General features: G+C 31.6%; 2 protein-coding genes across 2 annotated transcripts; both read left to right on the top strand.

Annotated features, from left to right (window-relative positions):
• The first annotated feature begins 2,256 nt into the window (after window positions 1-2,256).
• On the top strand, window positions 2,257-3,114 carry LOC140442328 (uncharacterized). The gene has a single exon (XM_072533403.1). The coding sequence runs from the start codon at window positions 2,257-2,259 to the stop codon at window positions 3,112-3,114; it is 858 nt and encodes a 285-aa protein (XP_072389504.1).
• A 1,460-nt stretch (window positions 3,115-4,574) lies between these two features.
• Window positions 4,575-6,308, top strand: LOC140442327 (uncharacterized). Its single transcript, XM_072533402.1, has 3 exons — window positions 4,575-5,192; window positions 5,397-5,604; window positions 5,977-6,308. Exons 1-3 carry the CDS (start codon window positions 4,575-4,577, stop codon window positions 6,306-6,308), a joined length of 1,158 nt encoding a protein of 385 aa, XP_072389503.1.
• Window positions 6,309-11,536: the final 5,228 nt, after the last annotated feature.

Below are 11,536 nucleotides of genomic sequence, written 5' to 3'. Positions count from 1 at the left end.
TGCTTATTTTTATTAATTACCTTGTATTAACTATATTTAGATGTACGTATTTTAAAAATTATATATCTCCTCTGTTGTATCTTGCATTAGAAATTAGCTTTAACACTGTCCTTAAATGAGACCAACCAACAATAATTTGTACCTAATAAAAATTAAGTATTATATAGTTATGTATTTTGCACCGTTAAATATATACGATATGTTCCTGATCTGTAACGTAACATGTAATTTGCTGTATGTCGTGCACATTAGGACTGCTTTCTTAATTTTCCTGTTTTTACTATCTGTTTTATTGCAAACTATTGATTTATCTTTCTATATAATACTATGTTCATTATTCTAACAATATCTTTATTACGAACGTAGCCAGAAGAGATGTTGAAGGTAAATTTAGATATTAACATTCATAAAATTAAAAGATCTAACAGGATTTTTCAGTCGATGAGTAGTTGTCTTCCAAAAGAAAGAGACACTAGCAAGAAATTCGAAAGAACCTAGTCTCTATCGTAAATGGAATAATTTTTGCGAAAAACAAGGTATACATTTTAAGTAGTAAATGGTCTTATAAGGTTTTATAAGGTTTTATGTCCTCTGAAAAGGTAATCCACTGTATTTTAACTTTTTTAAAGTATTTCTCCAAAATGCGCGTCATCATTCTGTATTCTTTACGGTTTTTTCTTTGGATCAGCCTATTCTTGCCATTCCTGGAGGTATTGTTTATTGTGTTAGTTTTTTGTTGTTCCAGTATTGTAAAAATAGCTCTAGTTTCGTTGACGCTTTGAAGTTTGATCTTCGTGCGCTTTTCTTATTGTTGTCGTTTACTGGGAGAGCACAGATATTATCTTCTTCTGGTAAGACATTTTCCTTGAGAGAACTAGAAATAATCCTCTTTTATGGTGTTTTTTTTTATCCTCTATTGGATGGCTTTTCGTCACTTTTTCTTTTATATTTGAATTATTTCCGTAGACTTTTTTCCTCGATTTTCTTCCAACTGGTAAGACATAAGAGAGAACTAGAAATAATCCTCTTTTATGGTGTTTTTTTATCCTCTATTGGATGGCTTTTCGTCACTTTTTCTTTTATATTTGTAATTGTTTCCGTAGACTTTTTTCCTCGCTTTTCTTCTAATACCATAGCTGCTCAGTTTTCTTCCTTTTTCTTTTTTTTTTTGGGATTGCTTCTGTGAATTTCTTATTTTATAATTCATCAAACCTTTTATCCATTTGCTGTATTTTAATAATTTAGTATGGAATTTTGCAACTTAAAAACTTTTTCATTAAACTTGTTAATGGTATCCCTTAATTAAGAGATTTCCTCGTCTTTGGCACGTAAATGCCTTTCTATTTTGGCCATATAAGTATCATCATCTTCATTATATTTGTTTAGCCTCTAAGTTTTGTTTGCCTTTTTTTTCTCTTTAACTTGTCCGTTTTATCTTCGGTTGGATCGATAGGATTGGTCTTCTTGGGCTTAGGTTCTTTAAATTCATTATCATTTTCATTTATGACAGCCCTGGCATAATTATTGTTATCAAAAGTATTAAAATCTACAATTTCTTAATAATTTCCACAAGGAATCTAAGTTCCTGTAGTTCCTGTAGTTCCTAAGAACATAGTGGAAATTGTTTTATTAATTAATGTATGTGGTGAGAAAATTGTGTGGGTATTGTTAAGTAACCAACTATACTTACGTCTTAAAGTGGTGTAAATTAGAGATTCTAATACAAGGCCCCTTATGTTTTTTCAACATTTGGTACCTGGAAAATGGAAAATAGACATATGTGGGAAGTTGAATTCTTGAAAATTTATTGTTGATGGGTGAAATAGGAATTAATATATTTTATATTTGAAGTTGGTGTTAAGTGAATAAAATAAAAGTTTATGTAATCTAATTTTCATGTAATATTTAACTTATAACTTAAGCATAGAAGTCCCTGTATGTAAAAAAGCAACATTTGGTACCTGGTAAATGTAAAACTTTTTAAGTTACTAGTTCATGAAGATAAATAACTGATTCTGTGATCACGGAAGTGTTATATATGAGTCCGGCAGCGGAATAAGAGACACTGTGGAAAAGACTAGGAGTCAATAGTGAGGTTAGGTGATGGAACGCCGTGGGTCTACGGATCCATCCATAATGTATGTTTGTAACCACTGTATCGTTTAATAAATAGTTTTGTACAATAGTCGGTGCCTCATTAAATACATAACATATTTGGCGACGAGTCACAGAAAGAATCCACGCAGAAGTCGAAAAATGTCGATAATTGGATACATTGAGCAGTTCAATCCTGCGAAAAGTGATATCACCTCTTATATAAAGAGACTTGAGCAGTTGTTTATATGTAATGTAGTGGAAAAAGACAAGGAAGTTCCATTATTGATTTCTTTAATTGGCGGAGAGACTTACAGTGTCTTAAAAGACTTATTAGCACCAGAGGTACCAAGTTCAAAAACATTTGAGGAGTTAAAAAGAGTTCTGATTGAACATTATAGTCCAAAGCGGTTAGTTATGTCTGAAAGGTATAAATTTTACAATACAAATCAAGAGCCTCAGGAGGATATTAAAAGTTTTGTGTCAAAACTGAAAAGTGTTGCTCAATATTGTAAATTTCGGCAATTTTTGAAAGAATGTATCAGAGACAGGTTTGTATGTGGTGTACGATCAGTCCAAATAAGACGTAAATTCCTGGCAGAAGACAACATTTCCTTTGAAAGAGCTTATGAGATAGCCTTGTCAATAGAACTTACAGAAGGTCAAGTTAGAAGGATGGAACAGAAAAATGTAGCGGCAATAGAAGGGAAGTTGGATAAAGTAATGTTCAGAAAGAGGGAAGCTACAGTGAAGAAAGATGATGGCCATCAAACTGGTAGAAGTAATGTCCAACCCAAGTCATGCTTTAGATGTGGTAGAAAACATGACTCATCAAAATGTCCAGCCAAAGCATGGCAATGTTTCAGTTGTAAGAAAGTGGGACATAAAAGTGCAGTATGTCGTTCGAAAGTTAGTTTGTTAAAAGAAGATGATATACAGGATGAAATTGAGGAGGAAAATTCATTATTTCTAGGTTTCTGTCTTCATTGGAACCTGAAAATTCAGCTCCAGAGAAAATAGTATTAGAAGTAGAAGATAATTCAATTTTATTTGACATTGATACAGATGCATGTCGTACAGTAATTCATATAAAGGACTTTAAAAAGTTTTTATCAGCTTTAAATATTTATTCTGTTAAGTATTGTTTAAAGGTATTAACTTTCGAGGGAGTAAAAATTGTGGGAGAAACTGATGTATTAGTAAAACATAAAAACAATACTATAAAATTACCTATTGTCATTTTAGAAAGTAAACATAATTTTACTCCACTGCTGGGTAGGAATTGGTTAAATGTATTGCATCCTAATTGGAGACAAATAGTTAACTGTTCATATAATGAATTTGTTAGTCAGCTGGAATTGGAAAACCTTGAAACTTCAAGTTTAATTTTACAATTAAAAAGTGAATTTAAATCAGATTTTGATGAGAATAATAATTCATTCATTAAGGGTTTTGAAATTGATTTAAATTTAAAAGAAAATGCGCAACCCATTTTTCATAGGGCCTATGATATGCCATTTGCCCTAAAAGATAAAGTTGAATTGGAAATAAAAAAAACTAGTGGAGTTAGGAATTTTAGAAATAGTCAGTTACAGTAACTGGGCTAGTCCCATAGTAGTAGTTCCAAAAAAATTGTCTGAGGAACTAAGAATTTGTGTAGATTTTAAAAAAACATTAAACAAAGTCTTAGATAGTGATCATTGCGCATTACCATTACCAGAAAATATCTTCGCATGTCTAAGCAGACATAAATACTTTACGGTTTTAGATTTAAAAGGTGCTTATCAACAGCTAAAGGTCAGTAAAAATACACAAAAAATGTTAGTAATAAACACCCATATAAGTTTGTTTGCCTTCACTAGACTAACTTATGGTATCAGCTCTGCACCAGGTATTTTTCAGTCAGTGATGGATAGTATTTTGGCAGGGGTACAAAATACTAAATGTTACTTAGATGATATTCTAGTATATGGTGAGTCACTTATAGATTGTTATGAGAATGTCAGAAAAGTGTTGAAACGTTTACATGACTATGATGTAAAAATTAATGTAAATAAGTGTAAATTTTTCGAAACTAAAGTAGAATTTTTAGGTCATATTATAGATGCCAAAGGAATACATCCTACTGAAGAAAAAATACTAGCAATTAACTCAGCTCCAACACCAAAGAATACAACTGAATTAAAGTCATATTTAGGTTTGCTAAACTACTATGGAAAGTTCATCCCGATGTTGTTTTCCAAATTAAAACCATTATACAAACTGTGTCAACATAATATTAATTTCAGTAGTAGCTGGTCACCTGAATGCGATTCAGGTGACCAGCTAAAGTATTTCAAGAAAGTAAAAAGTGGTTAACATCTAATAGTGTTATTACTCATTATGATCCATCTCTTCCAATTTATGTCACATGTGATGCAAGTAGTTATGGTGTCGGTTGTGTCTTAAGTCATAAAATTGGTCATGTAGAGAAACCTGCCATGTTTGCATCAAGTACACTGTCTAGTTCAGAAAAAAAGTATAGTAATTTGGAAAGGGAAGCCCTTGCTATTATGTTTGCTTTAAATAAATTTCATAAATATCTTTACGGTCGTAAATTTATACTGATTACAGATCATCAGCCATTACAGTTTATCTTTGGAAAAAATAAAGGAATTCCAATTTCAGCGGCTGCAAGAATTACAAGATGGGCTATCACTCTGTCAGGTTATCAGTACGATATTCAGTACAAAAAGGGGGCAGCAATTAACAATGCTGATGGTGTATCACGTTTACCCTGTAGTGATAATACAAAAATTACAGACTATTTGTATTCTTTTAGTTTAGTAGATCAAATGCCTTTAAACGCGTGTCATATTGCAAATGAAACAAACAAAGATTTGTTGTTATTAAAAGTAAAAGATTTCATTTTATCAGGTTGGCCTAGGAAAGTGAGTGATGAATCTTTGAAACCATACTTTAAACGTAGAAATGAATTGTCAATTGAACAAAATTGTATCCTAGTGGGAAATAGAGTAGTTATTCCAAATCAATTACAAGATAAGGTGTTAGACTTATTTCACGAACCACATAATGGTATTGTTCGTACTAAAATGTTGGTACGTGCATATTGTTGGTGGCCAAATGTGAATGAACATATTGAAAAATTCATATCATGTTGTAATGTATGTCAACAATGTCAAAATTTCACAAATTTAAGCAAGGAATTATGTCCGTGGCCGTCTGCACCACACAACTTTTACAGAGTATATATAGATTTCTTTGTTAAATTTAAGTACACATTTTTAATTTTAATCGATTAGAAATCAAAATGGTTAGATGTAAAATTAATGTCAAATGGTACAGAGGCATCAGAAAGTATATCAAAATTAAGAGATATGTTTACTGTAATTGGTCTTCCTGTCGAATTAGTCTCAGACAATGGACCTCCTTTCAATTCCAGTGAATTTGTGGCATTTTGTCAAGCAAATGGAATTAAACCATTGAAGACACCTCCATATCACCCTCAAAGTAATGGTGCTGCGGAGCGTAGTGTTCAAATAGTAAAGAAAAATTTGGAAAAAGCCCTGTTGACTATTAAGAGAGAGGAGATTAATAAACGATTGGTTATTCAGAAAATTCAAAACTTTTTATTCTCTTATTGAACAACTCCTACAACAGCTACAGGGATTTCTCCAAGTGAAAGTATTTTTAAAGTGCGTCCTAGAACTAGATTTAATATGTTGAAACCTTCTTGTCATAATAGTAAGCATGCATCTATCCCAATTAAAAAGGGGCATACATGGTATAAAGTAAATGAAAGTGTCTATATTAAAAACAAACAAACAAAATTATGGCAGAAAGAAAAGATTATGAAAATTTTAAGTTACTGTACTTATCTAGTATGTAGTAATGGTGTAATAAAATTTACACACGCAAATGATATGAGAAAAGACAGAGGTGAAGATAGAATCCCAGATTCTAACGATGCTCAAGCAGAACCTCCTATAGTGAGTGATGATGTGCCAGTGTTACGTGACAGTGTTACAATTGAAATCCCAGTGAATCCAAATTTGAAAAACGAGCCTATTCAATTAGAACCGAAGGAGCCCATTCCAAGTTCATCACAAGAAGAAACAAACACATCTATACCGAGTGATGAAACATCCAATGATTGCAATATTAGAACGCGCTCTGGAAGACTAGTAAAAGCTACCATTAAACTTGATCTCTAACGAGGGAGGAGATGAGTCCGGCAGCGGAATAAGAGACACTGTGGAAAAGACTAGGGGTCGATAGTGAGGTTAGGTGATGGAACGCCGTGGGTCTACGGATCCATCCATAATGTATGTTTGTAACCACTGTATCTTTTAATAAATAGTTTTGTACAATAGTCGGTGCCTCATTAAATACATAACAGGAAGAAGTTGGTTAGTTGTTTTGTGTGTGTTGACAAATATATGAGATGAACAAAAATTGATGGTTGGGACGTGGTTTTTGTAATATGATAATCGTACAGTACTTAACTTATAACTTAAGGAGAATAGGCTCTATCTGATATAAAGCAACACTAGGTACATGAGAAATATAAAAGGATAAGTTATAAGTTCATGAGCTTAATAGACTATTGGTATATCTTAAACAGAACTGTAAAAATGAAATGGTTGTGGGTGACTCTGTTAAATTTAAGTAAAAAAGAAAGTTGTGATGTTTTTAAAATTATGAGAAGAGGAAAGACTACAGAAGGCTGAGGTCTCCAGAGATCCGAAACCAAACCCTGAGGGAGATGTGTGGATAAGTAAAATGAGAACTGAATAGTTTAAGAGGGGGATGAAGAATAATCTACTCTAAATTTAGAGGTGTCGAAAAGAAACGTGAAAAACATTAGGTATAGGGGTCACACTTAAAGTTTAGGTTGGATAGAAAGAAGTGGGGAAAGATGGAGAGTATGATGTATTAAAAGAAAGGTTTTTGAGTGAACTAAGGAAGATGGATAGTTGATGAACGAATAATAATAAATATATATTTTGTTGTAAGAGTAAATTAAGGATGTGGGTTATGAGAATAGTTGGCGATGAAGAGGGAGGAAGTCTCGATTGAATGAGACATGACGATTAACACAGTTTGGACTTTTTTATTTTTCTTTAAGAATTTCAAGGTCTTCGTATAAATCCAGTTTGAGGAAATTTTTTTGGCGGATATTGTGAATAAGTGAAACGTCTTCTGAGATATTGAGGGTGTGGCTGTGTTCTTTGAGATGTTGAGAGAAAGTGGAAGTGTTCTTGTGTACTCTAGAGAGCGTGAAGACAGTGATCTACAGTGAGGTTACTAAGGTTCATATAATTGATGGGACCTTTGGCATTAGATATGTGCTGACCCAAATTATTGGGTACTTTAATGGAAACATGGATATTTTCAACCGAACGTTGGAAAAGATTTCGAATATCTTCAGTATGACTTTCGTGATGGTATGGGAGTGAAACGTAATTGGGTTTGGTGGTAAGGTCTCTAGGGAAAGCAGTCTCCTGCAGAGTCTTAAGGCGTCTTTTGTGGATGAGATTATCCACACATTTTCCTCAGGGTTTGGTTTCGGATCTCTGGAGACCTCAGCCTTTCTTGGAGATCTCTGTAGTCTTTCCCCTTCTCATAATTTTAAAACTCACAACTTTCTTTTTTACTTAAATTTAACAAAGCCACCTACAACCATTTTATTTTTTCAGTTCTTGTCAAGATATACCAATAGTCTATTAAGCTCATGAACTTATGACTTATCCATTTATATTTCTCATGTACCTAGTGTTACTTTATAACAGATAGGCCTTTTCTTCTTAATTTTTAAGTTGAGTGTACGATCATCATATTAAAAAACCACGTCCCAACCATCAATTTTTGTTCCTCATATATATTTGTCAACACACACAAAATAACTAACCAACTTCTTGCGTGAACACCTAATCAGTTATTTATGTTCATGAACTTGTAACTTAAAAAGTTTTACATTTACCAGGTACCAAAAGTTGCTTTTTAACATACAGGGCCTTCTATGCTTAAGTTGTAAGTTAAATATTACATGAACATTAGATTACATAAACTTTTCTTTTATTTCACCCATCAACAATAAATTTTCAAAAATCCAACTTCTCACATAGTTCTATTTTCCACTTTCCAGGTATCAAATGTTAAAAAAACATAAGGGGCCTTATATTAGAATTTCTAATTTACACCACTTATAGTTGGTTGCCTAACAATACCCACACAATGTTCTCACCACATACATTAATTAATAAAATAATTTCCACCATGTTCTTAAAAATAAATTCAGGACAAATTAACAACTTAAAACAACAACATTGATGGTTGCTACTGTTTATTAATATAACATAACAACAATAACAATATTTTAATTTTAACTTTTTCAATTTTTAAATAGCGTTGGCTTCTGTCTTAATTGGACTAACACATAAAGTTACACTGACTGCTTTTTTCGGACTTCCGTCCTAACTTGTCAAAATTGTCATTTCAATCAGTTGCTTCACGTGGAGTCATACGTTGCCATGTTACCAAATCCACTAGTAACTTTAACATCATAATATTTACCACCATATAATGTAAACTAAATTTAAAAAAACGATTTTTAACTGGTTTTTATAGACATATTTAGTGGCTTAATATATGTATACCCACCTAGTAAGTATTAACCACATTTTGTATTAACCTTGGTCCAAATTTAAATTTCACGTTCTTTTTAATATAGGTGCACTGATGATGGAACATGGATTCCGAAAACGTTTTGTGATATAGCCCGATTGGGTTTTTTAAATTATATACCTTTTATAAAGGACTTTTAATAAAATTATTTTCTTAATAATTGTTATATAATATAATAATACTTCTTTATTTGTTAAATATCCAAAAATATTTGAATTTTTTTACTTTAAATTTTGGGTACTAACCTTCATTTTCCGCGATGGGTGCGTCGTCTGTTGCTCAGCTCCTCTCCTGTGGCACTAGACACCAAGTTTTATTCTTCAATGTATTATTTCGCTATGCAGTTATAATTTTTAATATAATTTAACTAATTTTTTTTAATAATTATGATACTTATTTAATCCTTGCCAATTTGCTATTTCCTATTTATATACTATTAATTATGTACTTTAGAAATGAACGACAACGTTAATAGTTATTTAACCAACAAGTGTATTAATAAGGGCGATTAACAATTTAGATATTTTAACGCGTGAGCGAAGCGAGTGTTCGAATGTTCGAAATTGTTAATCGCCATTTTAATTCACGAGTTCGTTACAAAACTTTTCCGTCGACCGAACTTTTCAGAAATAAAAATATCTTAGTTTAAATTTTTATTTACTTAACGATAAATAATGACATACAATGACAGACAGTACTTACAGCGGCTATGTCATTTTAAATAATTTTTTAGTGGGAATATAAATAGGTACCTATATGTTTGGTTGCCTACACCACAGGTCACTGCCAATCACAGAGCGTTAAATGTGGTTAAATTAATTTATACAAGCAATGTATGTTGTGTTGCATATAATAAAATCGTTCATTAATAGAAAATCATTCATTAATAGGGGTCATTAATCAATGATTTTGAGGGTGTTAAAATTAATCATAAATGGATGGTCGACAGAAAAGGAGTTTTATTATTTCATCTAGTCAATGGACCACCAAGCATGAAAAAATCGTGAAGTGCTTCCTGTTAAAATCGTGCGTTTTTAAGAAATAATGAATTTGTCCCTATGCACTAGTGTACAGTTGGGTGAATTCTATGCAACCTTAATACATATACATCCACAAAAAACTTGATTAAAATTAAATTTCTTATCGAAATATTACCTTTTCAAAAAACCGAAACAAAAAAAAACAGGAACACACAACTTTCTCATTTTTGTCCCATAAATGTTTTTACGGGGATGTAAGTATAAACATTACTGTATAGAAAAAAAAAATACTTTCACTTTAAAATGACATTTTGGTAGAAGTCTTTAGGATATACAGTATCCAAATACGATTTTTTAAAGATCGCTACTCACTCCATTTTTGTGCCATTTTCTCATTTTTTTTTTTGCAAAAATTGTTATATTACTTATATCTAGAAATATAATATAATATAATAATAAATAGAAATAAAAAACAATAACTTTAAAAATGGTCTGCTGTAGAAGACTCCAGAATTAATTTATTTAAGCAAGATACGGTTTTTCAAACATTTCTACTTTTAAGGATGTTTGCAACTCATGTCAAAATGCAAAAATTGCGTACAAACGCTGCACTCTTCATGTTTAAAATCCATTTTAATTTTTGTCAATAGAACACTTTACTCAAAAGCTATCAAATTTTTACCATCTAGTTGATACAAATTTTATTTAAAATATTGATTTCTCACGCGTAACACATTATTTAAAATCGCTAGTCGCTTCAAGCATTGTTTCGAGAACGGTTCATTCTAGAGAAAAAGTACCAATACACTTTTTTATTTAACGTTGTCTCAGCTACATTTCCTGTTTAACATATTTTTTTGTAAGGCGTACCGATTCTCGATTCTAAGTGGGCATTGTCTAAGGAGGCTAAGGGGGATTCCGCTCCCTTTACGACAAACGGTTTTAGGAGGAAGCCCGGACGTAGAAGTGGCAAACTTTTCTGCATATTTTTGGGGGCTCAAAATTGATATTTTTTAGCAAACTTTAGCTTGGTTTTATGATTTTAGGTAGGTATCCTTGTACATTTAGGTATATACAAATCGTTGCAAGTACAACAATTTAACGAAATAATTATCTTATTTATTGTTAGTGCTAGAATAATTTACAATAAACTATTTCAAAGTAACAACAATAAGCTTTTTTTATTTAGTAGTGGATGTACCTAAATAAGAAAAAAAGTTATAATGAGAAATTTAAAAAATGGCCGTAAAACTTTGAAACTTTGAAGAACCGTATCTTGCTTAAAATTAATTATAATTACCAAACGTCATTTTAAAAAGAAAGGATAAAGGTATCTTTTCCGTAAAATAATGAACATAACTATATTACTTTTGAAAAAAAAATTTTGGAGTGAAAAAGAAAAATGGCCTGTGTTCCTGTTTTTTGCTTAAGTTTTTAGATATATTATTGTCAAAAAAAATTGGGTGGATTTTTCTTAGCCTCGTTAAGGACTTTCCTCAGCACATGGTTTATCATACAATTGCAACTGCGGTTCCTATTCAGAACTCAATGGCCACATACATAAAAGTATCTAGAACTACACTCTTGAATGCTGTCCAACTACTTGAAGACAACAATATTTGTCATATTTAATATTAAACAAAAAAGAATGAGCTATACGAGGTATAACAATTGGCTCCAAAGAATGTTGTTAGTGTTATTTCTACATTGGCTCAACTATCAAAGGTATATTGCCATCCATTATCACCCACCGTTTCTGATGGGTCGTTCGAAGG

The sequence above is a fragment of the Diabrotica undecimpunctata genome, chromosome 5 (assembly GCF_040954645.1).
Source record: "Diabrotica undecimpunctata isolate CICGRU chromosome 5, icDiaUnde3, whole genome shotgun sequence".
NCBI classification, from domain to species: Eukaryota; Metazoa; Arthropoda; class Insecta; order Coleoptera; family Chrysomelidae; genus Diabrotica; species Diabrotica undecimpunctata.
The sequence above is the reverse complement of the archived record's forward strand: the minus strand, read 5'-3'. Positions and strand labels throughout refer to the sequence as shown.

What these genes read in the sequence shown, in the direction of transcription:
- LOC140442328 (XM_072533403.1), top strand. Translation starts at nt 2,257, where the DNA reads ATGTCGATAATTGGATACATTGAGCAGTTCAATCCTGCGAAAAGTGAT.
- LOC140442327 (XM_072533402.1), top strand. Translation starts at nt 4,575, where the DNA reads ATGTTTGCATCAAGTACACTGTCTAGTTCAGAAAAAAAGTATAGTAAT. An exon ending in TTGTTCGTACTAAAATGTTG is followed by an intron (nt 5,193 to 5,396) that starts GTACGTGCATAT and finishes TTAATCGATTAG; the next exon opens with AAATCAAAATGGTTAGATGT. An exon ending in ACCTCCATATCACCCTCAAA is followed by an intron (nt 5,605 to 5,976) that starts GTAATGGTGCTG and finishes GTACTTATCTAG; the next exon opens with TATGTAGTAATGGTGTAATA.